General features: G+C 41.4%; 2 protein-coding genes across 2 annotated transcripts; one reads left to right on the top strand and one right to left on the bottom strand.

Moving 5' to 3' along the window:
• Window positions 1-3020: 3020 nt before the first annotated feature.
• On the top strand, window positions 3021-13619 carry mylk5 (myosin, light chain kinase 5). Its single transcript, XM_073494662.1, has 17 exons — window positions 3021-3595; window positions 5346-5495; window positions 6063-6215; window positions 6852-7034; window positions 7455-7490; window positions 8557-8684; window positions 9284-9437; window positions 9523-9834; window positions 9917-10025; window positions 10593-10796; window positions 10886-11103; window positions 11188-11311; window positions 12196-12348; window positions 12421-12550; window positions 12639-12726; window positions 12851-12991; window positions 13186-13619. The coding sequence occupies exons 1-17, from the start codon at window positions 3472-3474 to the stop codon at window positions 13389-13391; spliced, it is 2613 nt and encodes an 870-aa protein (XP_073350763.1). The 5' UTR covers window positions 3021-3471; the 3' UTR covers window positions 13392-13619.
• A 773-nt stretch (window positions 13620-14392) lies between these two features.
• LOC141019680 (complement C1q-like protein 2) lies at window positions 14393-15533 on the bottom strand. Its single transcript, XM_073494663.1, has 3 exons — window positions 15251-15533; window positions 15039-15173; window positions 14393-14953 (listed from the first exon to the last, which is right to left on the bottom strand). Exons 1-3 carry the CDS (start codon window positions 15504-15506, stop codon window positions 14667-14669), a joined length of 678 nt encoding a protein of 225 aa, XP_073350764.1. The 5' UTR covers window positions 15507-15533; the 3' UTR covers window positions 14393-14666.
• Window positions 15534-15982: the final 449 nt, after the last annotated feature.

Raw genomic sequence — 15982 nt, 5'->3', positions numbered from 1 at the left:
AAGAGTTTACAGGTTTGTGCTGTTGGTTGGGCAAAACAGGCATTAAGGAGGTTTAACCTCTAGAGGGTGCCAGTGTCATCTTTCTCAGTAAAGGACTGATTGCTGCCAACAGCTGCACTGAGGTGGTGGAACTATCAGCTGAACATGCAGTTTTAGATCCTTATTGTCAAGTTGACATATTGATTCATCGTTCAACCTTTTGCCTGTTTCTCTTAATAAATGTTGTTTTCATATTTTATGCCCTGCCTTTTATTGGAATATCTTCAACCAGATTCAACCTGTCACATTGCATTAGCATTGCTTGTGGCAGCAGGTTTTGGAAAAAGCAAACATAGAAATGTCCAGAGGGCAAAACCTGTTTGTTAAAATGATGTTTGACTCGTGCACCTTAATATGGACATATGATTTACTGCTGCGTACTGTTCACTGACTAATTTCTGTGCCTTTTGTTCATCATTACAGATGAGAGAGGATGATGCTGTATAAGATATTAGAAAAGACGTGTGCATAAAAAAGAGAAGTTCATGTACTGTAAAATTTTGAGATGGCTAGACAAGCAAAGCTTTATCATTTCACCAGAAGATAATACTATGATACTAACAACATGTTTTGTGTTTTTTCCAGCATGCAATGCATTATTAATGTCTTTCCCATTGCTTGCTATTGTAATTGTGATACATGTGTCTACTAGTATTATGCTTCCTTATCTTTGTACGATTTTTATTATTATGCGCTTCATTTTATTGTCATTAATTCAGTTTTTTATACGAAACATTATCTGTAGTTTTATTATCTTTGTCATAAACTTAATGACAGCAGTCTGTGTCTGTAATAATCTTTATAAAACAGATGTCAAGAAATATTCTGACACATTTTTCACAATTGGGAAATCATGGTCAGGCTGCAGAATTACATCTTGCTCGCTGGATTGTGTCAGTAAAATCTAGCAAGCCAGACCTTTTGGTGTTTTGCAACACAAAATCATTGGGTTTACATTTGTGCTGGGATTTACATGCACAGTCTCAGGGTCATAGTCCAGTGTTTTCATGCTTTCATTCTGCCTTTCATAGGAAAATGAATCATTATTTACCTTGAGCTTGTCTAATCACATTGCATCAGTTTCACTTTTGAAGCACTACAAAGATTCCTATTCACAGACCGAAACCCCCCTTCACTCTGCTGTGACTATCTCCAGTCTACATCTATCCTCTTGATTTAGATTGAGGATTCGTGGTGGATACTGTAGCTCTGGACAGACAGGGACTTTTTATCACAGTAGTCAATCCAGGACAGAGAGTAGACCAAACAACACTCATACATCAGCTGCAGCATGTAAAGGAGGGAGGGCAGATTTAAGGGCCAGTCAGCTTGTCTCCCTCCTGCTCTTGACTCTATTGTGTGTACTAAGTGGCCCTGTGCCTAAATTAAATTAATTATGCTCCTATGGGTCAAGGCTCTGTGGGAGAAATGCAGCATTATCAGACTGTTTCCTCTTAATGAGGAGCTCTGCAGCTTCAGGGTCTCTGCTTACTTTCTCTTTCCTCCTCTCTGCGTGTGTTTTCTTTTTCCCAGGAAGCTGTCACATCTTATTTAAAGCTTTGAGTCAGACCTGATTAGATACTGTGTCTATCATAATGTGCTACATGTATACAACTGTGGTTTGTTTTTGTGCTGTGACTCTTAATTCAGAAGAATTATTAGCGTCACCTGGAGTGTCATCCAGCAGCGTCTGCTATAATAAGTTCCTGAGAACATGCAGTGTAAGTCATGATTATTTGACTATTTACTTTTCATCAGTCAACACTACCTTTGCAAGTTGGGGCCTGTGGCTACATGATAATCCCAAACAAGGATTAGAGGTTTGATCATGCAGTCTGACTAAGGAGAAAGTCAAAGCTCTTATCTGCAATTTGATATGAGTTTGGCATCTGTTGAGTAATATTTGTGGTCATTCTTCATTTAACAATGAAGTTCTAGTGAATTATACTGGTTTTATTTTGACAATGACATAGAAAAAGTGGAGACGGGATCGGGCTTCTTTCAAATGAAGATTTAGAAATATGCTTTATAACTTCTACTATATCAGATCAGTGATGAATTTCACAAATTTGGCCACTACCACACATTTATGCAATTGTATGTAAAAATCTAACTCATATAAACATTTTACAACAGTGTCTCTGTGTGTGTGTGCAGTCTTTTGGTAAATGTTTGATTTGGGAATTCTTCCCTCACAGAAACTAAAACAAGCCCCTCACAGTGCTATTCTGTGTGATCACTGATGTGGAATTTAGGGAGTTGGAATGGGAGCACAATGAAAAGAGACGTTACAAAATCCCCTCAGTGGGCTTTTGGTGAATGTAACCAAGTACATGTACTCAAGATCTTTACCTAAGAGCAAATTTGAGGTACTTTATTTGAGTGATTCCATTTGTTTTGCCATTTCAGAGGCAAATATTATGCTTTCCACTCCACTACATTTGTCTGACTGCTTCAGTTATAAATTATTTTTCAGATTGCAATTTTTCATACCCCTCCTGTAGTGACAGCCATGTATCTCCAAATGTGGTGATTTCTGATGCTAATACCATCCCCTAATGCAGATTGCGTCATCTATTGGCTCACGACACATGTTCATCACGGGAACGGCAGCAGGCCCCCTTGTGAGACCTCTCTAGTTGCCATAGCAGGAAGTGGATGTGTTAAAGGGACGCTGTTACCCTGGAAACGGCCACCTTGTGTGTACTGTAGCAGGGCAGGCGCTCACACTTAAGGCCATATAGGATTTACAAGCCTGTTGTTCACAATCACAGCTTTACAACCCACAGGCGTGAAGCGAACCTTTGCATTGTCGGCTTCACTGGCATCACAAAGTTCAGTTGCAGCATTGATAAGTGAGAGGGCAAACAGTAAGATCGATAAACGGCAGCGCATTTAACAAACATCCCACAATACGACCTTTGGCTGGGTGGGTAGATAAGCCCAACCTCTTCTTCCCACAATCCCTCTTTCTGTCTTTCCTTGTTTATGTGGGGGGTTTTTATGTGTAGTGTGTGTCTATTAGCCGTGATAATGAGGACAGGGGTTTGAGAAGTGGGTGGGAGATCTGGCTTTAAACTGACTTTGGAGAGATAAGAAGATTCTTGACCTGCTTGTGAGGGCCAAAGCAAAACAGAAAGATTTGTGATGTAGGTGGAGTTAGTGTAGATGCAGGGGAGGGTGAGAAAAGAGGGTTTGAACATGTGCAGCGAAGTGTGAGGACTGAGGGCAGAGCCGCACTGGCTTAGCAGGCAGTGTGAGTGTGTGTGTGAGAGAGAGACAGAAGTGTGTGTTTGTTTTACAGACGAGAGAGACATCAAGCTGCAGAGGGCCACACAGCAGTGACTAGGAGAGGAAGCGTGATAATCAGCTTGGGAAATGACTGTGTAAATTATTTGTTGCTCTCACAGACCAGGCTGCTCTTCAACAGAAATGAATGGTGATGCCAGCAAACAGCGTTATGTGTCAACCTTCAGGATGCACATCAAGTCGCCTCGTGCATCTTCTGCACCAGGGAACGGGCTGGGAACTATTGACACTACATGTACTGACTCAGGTAAGGGTTGCATGAGAGAAGGAGAGAAGAGATTAATAGTTTAAGGGTGTGTGTTTGAGTTGGAGAGAGCTCCAGTGGTAGCATTTACCAGGCTTTAAATGTCAGTATTTTATAGGCAAGTCAGGACATGGTGATGCCTCCTGATAACGGTTTGTTGGACTGCAAAAACAGCCTACAACAAATCTGGGTGTAAAAAAAACCCCAAAAACTTAGGTCAGTCACTCCAAGTTTGTAGCTTTAAAAGTTAATATCCGGTGTTATTTTTGTCCTCGTCCAAGTATGTGTTTGTTTATGGTGTTGGGGAGCTTTCACTTCCATGTCAACACATAATTTCGCAGGTTTCTCAAAGCTTGAAAGCACACTTCCTTTCTCTTGCAAGTCAACTTGACCACATGTGCAGTTTTTAGAGCAGCTTGTGAGCCGTCACTTCAGCTGAGTTATGACCGACATCAACGACCTGCTAATAAAAGCTTCAAGTTCTCGGCAAACTTGTAAAAAAGAAAGGTCAGAGAGTCATGATGTGAGCAATGCGTGAAAATCCTCCTCTCAGAGTGTCTGTGTGCAGAGGTGCAGCTCAAAGTAGTTGGCTTGATTGAACAGCAGTCAGTGCCTGTCCTCAAAACATCAGGCTTTACAGTAATTCAGCACTGTAAACACCGGCTAAAGGTTGATGGTAAAACACCTGTTTTGTTAAACCATAACTAGTATATAGCTTAACATGGTATGAAAGCACGAAATCAGTTTTGGTCAACTGTCACACAATTTAGTTAAAGTGCTGTTGTACACCTGACAGGTCTCTGTAATAGAAATACTTTTAAATTGTTCTGATGATACCAGTCAGTGTCAGCCTGTGCAGCTGATGTGCTTTTGATACATTCTGGGAATACCGGCCCCCATGTTTCAAGGACTCAGCTCTGGTTTCAATTATTGCTGGATTGAATGTAAGACTTCCAGTGAAGATTGCAACATGTCTGCGTTAAAATGTCGGGACTTTGATGAGTCATTTTGGCAAATTGTACTTGTACTATGTTTCGTAACAACATCCAAACCCTGAGAAATCTGTAATTCTGTTCGGGGTGACAAAATTGAGTTTCATTTGGTTGTCTTCCAGGACAGAAGCAGAAAGTGAGGAGGGAAGTCAGTGAGCATGACTAAAGATAACATGGATAAAATCTTAATTCATTACCTCATCCATAAACACTTCTGCCTGACTCACATGAGATAGATTTTCATTGGCAGTTTTGGTTGTTTAATCATGGAGACAATAAGTCCCATGATCCCATGCTACTTTAGTCTTTCGTTTTGTTTTCATTGAGAGACCCCTACTGGCAGAAGTAACATACTGTGTGTTAAACACGAAATATGTATTTTAAGGTAGCGCTCAGATGTGTTGTGAAGTTAAAAAAGGGAAGGAAGAACAAGAAAGGAGAAGAGAAAAGATGTGGTGTGAACTGTAATGGTAAATAAGAGGCTGGAACATTCTCTGCAGCACTTATAGCAGGCCTTATTTCAAGAACTGAGGTACTCACTTCAAGGAAGACAACGCCTCAGAGTGATAATACAGTAGTTTAGCGTGTGAATGAATGCAAAACACATTATATTATAATATTTGTGGTCAAAAATGGCATTATAGTTATATAGTGAAGACTGAAATTAAAGGGTAATAGGCTAAAATAAGAAAAAAATATGTGCAGTTGCATGTGTTGCTCTTGTTTTCTGTATCTGACTCCTCCCCTCTCCTCCATATCAGGGTCTCTTAACCTCCCCTCATGTAAACGCCTGGATCCACCCGTCTTCATAGAGCCTCTGGAGGACTGCTGCGTGGACGAAGGGGGTGACATCAAACTGTGCGGGGTTATCACGGGAAGTCAGCCAATCAAAGTGTCGTGGTTGCACAATGGTAAGCAGGGACACTGTGCACTGCTGCATCTCGATGTTTGCTTGGGGTCCAGTGTTGATAGAAAGTACACTGAGGCCCTGATATAGTCACTAAAATCAAACCTTGCATAACATGGTGTCTCCTGGTTTATTTAAAAAGCAAGTTTTTTTTATCAGTTTGTATGAATTCACCTCTTGAATCCATGTTGCTGAGCATTTAGAAGAAAAATTCAGCACTTTTTGACATTTTACATGTACTGTTTTCGGTTTCGAGCTTGTAGGCATAATGTCTTCTGTCTAATTTTCTACACATTTCTCTGAACTAAGCCTGACATAATTACTTTTGGAGACTTTGGGATGTTTATTATATTTCAGAACAAAGTCTTGCTTTAAACAATGCCTGGCCATGCACCAAGCATTTGTAATGACAGATCCACAACAGGGTTCAAGAGGTGAACAGCATATTTTCTACTGTGTCCGGCGTCATTGTCAGCCCCTTCCTTTCTCACGTGCTTTCTCTGTATTGTTCTTTGTTGCACATTGCATTCGATGGAGTGTTTCTAGCTTGTTTGTTTGCTCCTATGGGCAGGTGAAGTGGCTCGTTTTGGGAAACCTTCCTTCAATGGCAGGGAGGTGAGTTTTGTGGTGAGAGAGTCCCTGCCAGAAGATGCCGGGGCTTACACCTGCCTGGCAGAAAACAGCGCGGGGAAGACATCCTGCTGCGCTGCTGTGTTCGTCAGAGGTGAGACAGACTGGGGCACATTGGAGACTGTTTAACGCTTTATTATTTTCTAATATGACTTTATAAGTGTTAATTATAGCATTACTGACGTGTTTTTTGTTAAATTAGAAGCATTTTTACAGTTTATAGACTCTTGTTGTCTACCAACTTATCTGTTATTATCACATCATCACTCAAACTCACTAAATGAGTTTGTAATGCTCTTACAAATACTATTGGGCTTTATTTACATTGTTCAGCAGTCTTTAAACTGTTAACAAGTTTCTTGTGAGTTCCTTAAAATGTCTTATTTAACAATAAACATGTTTATGATGTTATTATTATTACTTAGTCTTATTAACACATAATAATGTTAATAAGCATCTTGTAAGGACTAATAAGGGCCTGTTAACGAACACTCACTACAAGGACCATAATATAAAGCATTACCTGAGATGTTTCCATAATGGACCGTAGTCCTTTTTTTAATTAGTCTACAACACCTTTTGCTGCTAATAAAACTCCATTCCTTGCAAGTTGTGATGCAGGGATTTTCCTAATGGAATATTTATTTACTCTGTTCATATTGGCCAGTTTCATTTCTGATGTTCTGTGGGTTTTTTCCCCTCCCTTTCCTCTTTCTGAAAACCAATCCAGACTTTGAAACTATCTACAGTCTGCAGAATCGTGTCTCAAGTATACCCACTTCTGCATCCAAGAGCCTTACAGAGAATGGAAGGTCACCACAGCCTCCCAAAGATGAGCTACAGAAGTTCAGAGGCTCTACTTGTACTTCCCCCACAGGCTCTGATATGCTTAGCCCCGTCTCATCGCCAAGAGGTGATCCAAAAATCATTATTTTAACACATAAATACGAAACATTTGATCAATTTATTGCTCAACATATACACATTGCACCTTCCTTCCTTACAGAACATATCTTGGCCTCTTTACCATTGTTATAACCTCTTCCGGATGTCCATGTTATATTTTTAAATGAACAGGAAACGCATCACTTCCTATCCTTGTGTGATTGGTTGTCAGGCAACATGCATAGCAGTCAGGAATTATGCTACACTTCCACAACAAAGTGGCTTTTCGATACACCCACTTAAGGTTCTCAGTCCCAAGTGAACGCCATGTAGGGAAGTGGACAGTGCACAGTTCAGTCTGTTAACTGATAGCCATAGAACAGAAGAGCAGAGCCACACCTCTGTCCTCGCCTACTAAAACCTACCTGCGCTTTATCTGTCTCTGCAGAAGTCATCCCAAAGAAGAGAGCCAACTCAGGAACAGGTGAGAAACACATAAAGATCTTTTTTTCCCTCTCCTTTCTTGCTGTTTCTGCCAAATGAACAGGCAATGCACCTGTCTTTCCATTATTTATTCACTTCTCATTTTCTGATGGTTCAGTGCTGTATCATCTGATTTGCTCCTGTTATTTTAACTTATCGGTTAGAGTCTGTTTTTTGTGTGTGAGCTGCTTTTGATGCTGTTGTGGTTTGCCCCGGAGCTAGCCTTTCTTTTTTAACCTTTGTTCTTGTTATAATGTTGTCTGGCTCTCAGCTATTGTGCTCCCATTTACCTGAGGCTGCAACAATAGAAACATTAAAAGCTCAGGTTTGAACGTCTGTTATGACATTGCATAGGACATGCAGTACTGCTTTTTATGGTTGTGTTGTTTATGGTTTTATGAATCTGATATAAGTGGTGGCTGGAGAGGGAGAGGCAATAAAGTAGCATCAGACTCCCTGTTAGTGAAAACCATTTAAACATCATTTTATCAGATTGTCAATAGTCAAATTAACCATCCTGATGCCACAGTATTTGAATACCGACAGTTCAAGCAATGATATTAACTCCAGCTCATATATGGAATTTTCTAGTCTAATGTAAATACAAGGTACCGTTGTGTACCCATAGGATGAAGTGTTGATAAATGTGAGTTGTGTTTGCATCCTTTAAGGATATTTGTCTTAGCAAATAGTGTGAAACATATTGTGGAACAGGGATGCAGTTGTCTTTAAGAACAGGTTCACTCAACATTGTTTAACACTTGATTACACAAGGAGTGGTTGTACTTGTGTGGGGTAGGTCATCTGTGTTTTGCATATTGTTTCCACTTGAGACACTGCAGTGTGCTATAATAATAAGGGTCTCATGGGGGGAAGTAATACACTCACATTCTGTACAACACTAACCACATATCACCTAATCTCATCACCCTACCAGACATGTTCTCTCTCCTTCTTGTCTTTATCTCTCACGCCACACTGGATAGTTTCCTTCCAGTGAGGCCTTCTGATTAACAATGAGCAGGCAGGTTCTTAGTCAAAACTCTCACTTTGTTTTGTCTTTGCAGGTCCAGCGTTATGCTTTGAAAAACCTCCACGGCACGTCAAGGTGGAGGTGGGACAAACTGCACGGGTGACGTGTTCTTTTGCCGGCAGTCCTCCTGTGGTGTCGTGTTGGATCAGAAACAAAGAACAGGTGTTGTAATTTTAAGGCTGGTTGACAAAATGTCCACTTCAATCATTATTTGTGTCCACCTTGTCATAGTATTTCTTTAACCTCAGAATAAATGTTGGCAATATGTTTCTGCAAACAACAGATATGTTGAAACTTTATGTTGTGAAAACGCTGTGCTGATTAGGTTTAGGCACAAAAAACTGTCTGGACATCTCATTTAAAATATCCAGTGGTTTCACATTTACAAATATCAAAACACCATCTCAACAGCGCTCTCTCAAGCGGTCACACCAAAAAATATCCGGTTTTGTTGGTGGAAAATCTCTTGTTAAAAATATACAGTGGTTTCTCGCTTACAAATGTTGAAACACCGTCGCGAATAGTGGTCTCTCACTTGCCAGCCATCTCATCGAGCTGTCACGCCACCAACCTCCCCTCTTCCTCCTAGAAGTCAGCTCATATACAAGTAATCTGAACATTACATGACGTGTTTTAGAAACGTTGATGTGATATGTATGAAATGCACATATCCAACATATCGATGGTTTGCAGAAACATACAATGCCAACATTTTATTCTGGCAACTGACTAGCCCCTTCTTACACACTGTGTATCTGCAGATAGTGGATGGTCCAGAGATTTGGGCAGAAAACACACATCTCAGCAGCACACTGGTTATAGCAGAGGCTAAACCACAGCATACAGGTCGCTACACTGTTGTAGTGAGGGATCGCAAGAACTCTGCACAACACACGCTCACCCTTTCTGTCATAGGTAAGAAAACACACACTCTGCAGCATCAGGACTATGTGAAATGTTTGCGGTTACTTGAGCGCTTTATTCATCCTCATCCCACCAGAGAGGCCCCAGCCTCCTGCCTCCTGTCCTGTGATCTCCCCCATCTCTGCCACCAGCCTTGTGCTGTCCTGGTCAGGCCCCTGCTACGACGGAGGCAGTGCCGTCCAGGGTTATGTGGTCGAGGTAAAGAACCAAGGACGTGTTGAGTCCGGGGACTGGAGCGAGCTCACTGCCCAGTGTAAGAGCACCTCCTACAGAGTGAGCTCTGGACTGCTGCCTCAACAGGAATATTGTTTCAGAGTTAGAGCCTACAACGAGGTGGGAGCAAGTGAGCCAGGACCAGTGTCAGCAGTGTTTAGGATGGAGCAGAAAGGTGAGCGATGTGAGCACCACATTGGAAAAAGGAGGCAAATATAATGAGTCTTAAATTAAAGCAATCGTTCCTTTCTGTGTAGATTTAAACAAACCACAAGAGGAGGAGGCCCCACAAGCCTTTACCAGTGTCACTATTGATTCTTCCCACAAAGTCACAGATCACTTCAATATGCAGGAGAAACTGGGAATGTGAGTATCTGTCAGAAACAAACCCTATTTTCCAAGCAACTTTCCGTAAGTAACGTCAGAAAGTACTTCAGATGAAAAAGAAAGCTCGACATTTCAGTGGAAATTATTGCTGTGTTATACCAAGTGTGGGATTGAGAGAAGGCGAAGTCCTCTCAAGTGCAACAGAGAGAAGATAAAATCACATGCGGGGAGAGACACAGTTCTACTCTAGTAACCAGCAGATGTACACCAGTGGTTGCACAGATCTTAGATGAAAGATTGTGTGCTGGGTTGTCTCTTTTTGTGATGGACTCACTACCAGAGATAACATAAGATAAGATAAGATAAGATAAGATAAGATAAGATAAACACAATTACAAGAAGTGGGACAATTTGTACTGTCCATAAACACTGCAGTGGTAGCCAAGTAAAACCTATCAAGATGGACATAAATGCAAGTTGCTGCAGTTCTGGATCAGATAATTGGGATAATCCAGGGTTAGAGTTTTTTTTAATTGTATTAGTCTTAGCGATTGACACAGCATTTCTTTCTTAAGGCCCAGAGATTAAAATGACTCTCTTCATTAGGGGAAAGTTCGGCCTGGTGTACAAGTTAACCCACAAAGAAACAGGACGTGTGTGCGCTGGGAAGTTTTACAAAGGCCGACGTGCCAAGGAGAGGGAGGCTGCCCGTAAAGAGATAGAGTTGATGAACTACCTCCACCACCCCAAACTGGTTCAGTGCATCGCAGCATACGATCACAAGCCAGAGATGGTCATGGTCATGGAGTTGTGAGTATCATCCTGAAAGCCCAAACTGGTTGAATAAGGGATATACAAAGAAATACTCTTAACTGTCACTGTGGTTTGTCTTTCTGTAGTATCGCAGGCGGGGAACTGTTTGAACGTATCGTTGACGACAACTTTGAGCACACAGAACCTGCCAGTGTGCGCTACATGCAGCAGATCTTGGAGGGGATCGGCTACATGCATCAGCAGAACATCATCCATCTGGACCTTAAACCTGAAAACATTGTGTGTGTTGACACCACTGGCACCTCCGTTAAGATCATTGATTTTGGATTGGCCAGCAGGCTTGGTATGTGAAATGAAACTCTTAACAATTTCCTTGTCATTCCTATTAAATGTTTCAAAACCAAACTGTGCATGTTATGTTTAACAGATGGCAACACACCTCTGAAGGTGATGCATGGGACTCCAGAGTTTGTGGCACCTGAAGTGATCAGCTATGAGCCTGTGTGTTTGGCCACTGACATGTGGAGCATTGGGGTCATCTGTTACATATTGTGAGTATGGCACTTTCTACATTTATAGTTTGACATTTTGGGAAACATACTTTCTCACTGTCTTTTCGAAGGGTTAGATAAAAATACCACTTTTTGTCTGTGCATGAAATATGAAGCTGGAGCCAGTTAGCTTAGCTTAGTTCAAAGACTGGAAAATGCAGGAAAAAGCTAGCCTGGCTCTGTCCAAAGCTAACAAAATCAAACTGTCAGCACCTCTAAAGCTCTTCCTAGAGTCTCAGCTGGATGCCTGGCACTCAAGGAAGTTACTGCTTCCCAGACCGCGACACGACCCCCATAAAACCTTAACCTTAATGTGGTTTTACACTACAGTTCCAAACAAACTAAATGACGTGTTTATTAGTGACGTTTGTTAATTAGGGAGCTTTAGAGGTGTAGGTAGGTGGATTTTGTTTCCTTTAGATTGAGAGGTGCTTGCCTCCTGTTTCCAGCCTTTGTGCTGAGCTAACCTGACCAGCTGCTGATGGTATATTAATGTACATATGTGAGAGTGGTATCAAACTTCTCTCAGTAAGAAAGAGTGTTTCCCAAAGCATAGAGCTATTCCTTTAAACAGTGTCTTGTGTCCAGCACATCCACTGTATTTTTTCCATTGGTGATCAGTGAGAGAGGATTTGCCAATACAGTAACTGAGAAGTTGTACATCAAACTGAACTAATCCACTTTCCCTCAAAGGCTCTCAAACAACTGCAGCTCCTGATAACCACTTTGAGAAACTTAACAGAACTTACCAGACAAATGAACTGTTTTAATGGTGATGGAGCTACTGCCTGCTGTTTTAATGTTTTGCTGACTTCTAACGCCACCTACTGGATGTAGGTTGAAACTGTCAATATAATGACACCGCTGTCTGTCTTTCTCCTCAGGCTGAGTGGTGAGTCTCCATTCCAGGGTAACAGCGATACAGAGACCCTGGCTTTGGTTACAGCAGCACAGTGGGAGTTTGATGAGGAGAGCTTTGATGAGATTACAGATGAGGCCAAAAATTTCATCAGCTCCTTGCTCAGCAAGGACAGCAGGTGATTTTCATAAACATACAGCTAAAGCACAGCCTCCTGATTCTGTCTCCACTCATAACGTGTGTTTTCCAGGCGGAGGATGTCCTGTGAAGAGGCACTTGCCCACCCTTGGATGGCAGCATTTGACTCTGGGGATCTCACCACCACCAAGAATCTTTCCAAGGAGAAGATGAAAAGGTTTCTAGCCAGGCAGAAGTGGAAGGTGACACCACAGCACAGTACATTTTCTTTGAGTTTGAGGTGCTGTTTTTGTTTTCTGCTAAAGACTCTGAATTTTTTGGGTTACATAGAAAGCAGGTAAGGCCTTGTTGGCCTTGAAGAGGATGGCGCTGCTGTCTAAAAGTGACAGCACTGGATCTCCTACCAGCCCTGGAGAGGGTATGACGCTCACATTATTTTATTATCTTATCAGTTCCAAATTAGTTTCCTGGTTTAAACTTGCTGTCCTGGGGTTTCCCTCCTCTTTCACCTACTTCCTCCTTCCTCACCCTCTTTGTCCCAGACTCACCCCTGAGCCCGGAGGCAGAGCATGCCCTGCAGTCTCTGGAGCGCAAGATGCAGGGGCCACCCCAGTTCACCCAGATCCTGGCGGACCAGACTGTAACTCGGGGATCCAGTGCCCGTCTGTCATGTCACCTCACAGGTACACACAGCTTCTTATCTTGAGGCCTTCAATCAAAAGCTCAAGCTTTACTTCTGTTACTCTTTTTGACATCATGTCGCACAGCATTGACTTAAGACAGAATAAAGTCACAAATGAGGACATCAGACTTGACTTGAACTTTCCCCTCAAGACTTAACATTTGTCTGTCCTCACCTCTCCATCTATCTTGGCAGGATATCCTGACCCTGAGGTGGTGTGGCTGTGTGGGGAAGAGCCTGTGGTGGAGTCGCCCTCAGTGCAGATAGAGTACGAGGAAGATGGCCGTTGTACCCTGGTCCTAGCCAAAGTTGGCCCAGATGACAACAACATTTACACCTGTAGAGCCACCAATGACCATGGGGAGGCTTCCTCCTCAGCCAAACTCACTGTGCAAAAGTAGACTCATGATATCCATGTATGCAAATATAAAATGTTTAAACATAATGTTCTTGAGTGCCTTGAAAAGATGTATTGTACATTCTTATTTTAATACAGAAGGGACCGAAGTGTACATTCTGTACTTTGGCTGGAAATATAGTTTAACAAATGTATTATTGTACAAAATATATAAACAGATAAATGTTACAGAGCTTCAAACATAGATAAAGGTTGATATTTCTTCTTGGGACTGAGATGTGGTTATTCATTGTCTTCAACAACATGTTGTTACAGCTTAAATCATGAATCTATTTCTTACTTTGGCTCGTGTGTTAATAATGTAAAGATCCCCTTCAAAAGCTATCAGTTGGTAATACTAACAAATTGAGATATAAAAAGCAAACAGGCCTGAAATTTGATACTCTTCAAGCTTTTGTTGGGTAGAATTCTGAAGAAAATGAACAGTAAACCTAAATAATTGACCCAAGAAAGACATTAAACAAGGCTTTCAATAAACCAATTAAGCAATTCAACAAAAGTTTTTTGTGTGTAACAGAAAACAGTGTATTGACCTCACAATATTCTTGTATGAAATCCGGCTGTCATACATGGTGTATCTTGTGGATGATTGCCATTTAAACTATGATAATAACTAATGGAAACATTCAAAAAGTCGGCCTAAGAGTAGCACATTGCCAGTAACACCAGTGCAGTTTTCAATGCAAAACCCCTGTAACTTGAAACTGTCCATGTCACAAAGTGTTGTCACATAGACGACGCCATGGGTTCACATCAGGACACAACCATCCACAGTTAACTTCAACTGCAGTCTTAATTACGGTTTTTCTTTTCTTATTACAGGTGTTTCATTTAGGCTAATTACCCTAGAGAGCTGACAAGCCTGGCCAAAGATGGCCCAGAGGACCCACTGACCTTCTACACAGCCAAATTATTGTTCAAGGGTAGAGTCTGTGTATGCATGCAAAATGATAATGGAAACACAAAACCTCACAGGCTCCAGAGTTTTGTTCTCTTATATTTTATTTTCTATTGTGTATACAATTTGTATGTTTCGATCGGACATTCAGTGCAAATAACCAAACTGTTAGTATACTTGTAGAAAATATGAATTCAAAACATTATATTGATGAAAGTCTCAAACAAATTGCATTTACATTTCCTAATTTGCAGTTTGTGTGTACGCAGCACATCACTTTGTCATGTTCCATGTTCAAAACTACCACTTCACAGCATGATAAAGTGAGGTATTCCCAGCCCTGAAGTCTCATTGTTCGAATTATGTAGTGAAGAGCAGAAAACCACTGAAGGTGTTGTAGTTCATACCATCATCATAGAGTACCCTGTTTGTCATGAGCTCCACATACACATTGTCTCCCACCTCGAGGGCGATGACCACAGCGTTACTGCCCATGTCGTTTGCATCAGACCCTGAGGTGTCCCAGACAGATGTCAGCCTCACGCTATTTTTCATGAGGCTCACAACAGAGTTAGAAACTGGATCAAGGTTGTTGAACATGGAGAATCGAAAGAAGTACATTCCCTTGACCACTGCTGTGAAAATGCCTGTCAAAATAAAGAGACTGGTTACAATTCAAGAGTTCCCTATATCTTTCCACCTCTACCTCTTTCTATCTCGAGCAAACACTACCTGTTGAAGGATTGTAGCTATTGCCAGTGTTGGAGAAGACCCTCTTATACTTCAGTGGGGTAGCAGTGGTGAATGGTCCAATATTTCCACTGCCAGAATCCCGGAGAGCTGCAGAAAAGGCCACCTGAGGTGTGCCTGAGAAGCAGAAATTACTATAAACACATCAGAGTTAAGAATAAATACTAGAATTATAAACATTTGCTCCATGTTACCTCCAATCAGGCTCCGCAGCTCCAGGACATCGTTTTCAGCCTTTTGCAACTTAGCCTCCAGGTGTGTTACTTTTTCTGCCATGTCTGCGACTTTCTTTCCCAAAGCTCCCAGGCTTTGGGACATGCAATTGAGGGAGCAGGTATCAAATGAGCTAGTTGATCCTGAGCACTGATCGACTTTGTCATTGTTTTCAGTAACTTGTGCATTACATAGACAGCAGCTGAACGCTAGAAACAGAACTGCAGTCTTCTTCATCCTTGCCGCTTAGAAAATCTCTGCTTCTATGGAGTCGTCCTCTTCCAAGCCTCCCTCTTTTATACTTCATCTGACATTTCAGGAAACACCCATTTATTGACTTCTTAGTTGAGGAAGCTGGGAAATTACACAAATGTGAAAACACGGAAATGTAATGTGTTTACCAGCCTGGAGTACAGTAAAGTAAAGTCCAAAGAGATCTAATCAGATTTAAAAGCTGATATTGATTAAGCAAACTAGGTCAGACAGGGCATTCTGCAATTTGTTAACCCTGGGCTATAAATGTCAGACTGCACTCGGGTTAACAGAAAACTCAATGATCTACAGCTACGTATAGTGAAGATACAAGCCTTGCTATACTTCATTGATGATCAAAAAAGATCTTAAATATCAAAGAAATGTATAAAAAATAACGATCAATGCATTCTTCTCAATGAGAAATTGCCTTTTACAAAGAAGGTTGACTCCTTCGACAC

The sequence above is a fragment of the Pagrus major genome, chromosome 23, assembly GCF_040436345.1.
Source record: "Pagrus major chromosome 23, Pma_NU_1.0".
Classification (NCBI taxonomy): domain Eukaryota; kingdom Metazoa; phylum Chordata; class Actinopteri; order Spariformes; family Sparidae; genus Pagrus; species Pagrus major.
Note: the sequence above shows the minus strand (reverse complement) of the source record. Positions and strands in the feature narration are given on the sequence as shown.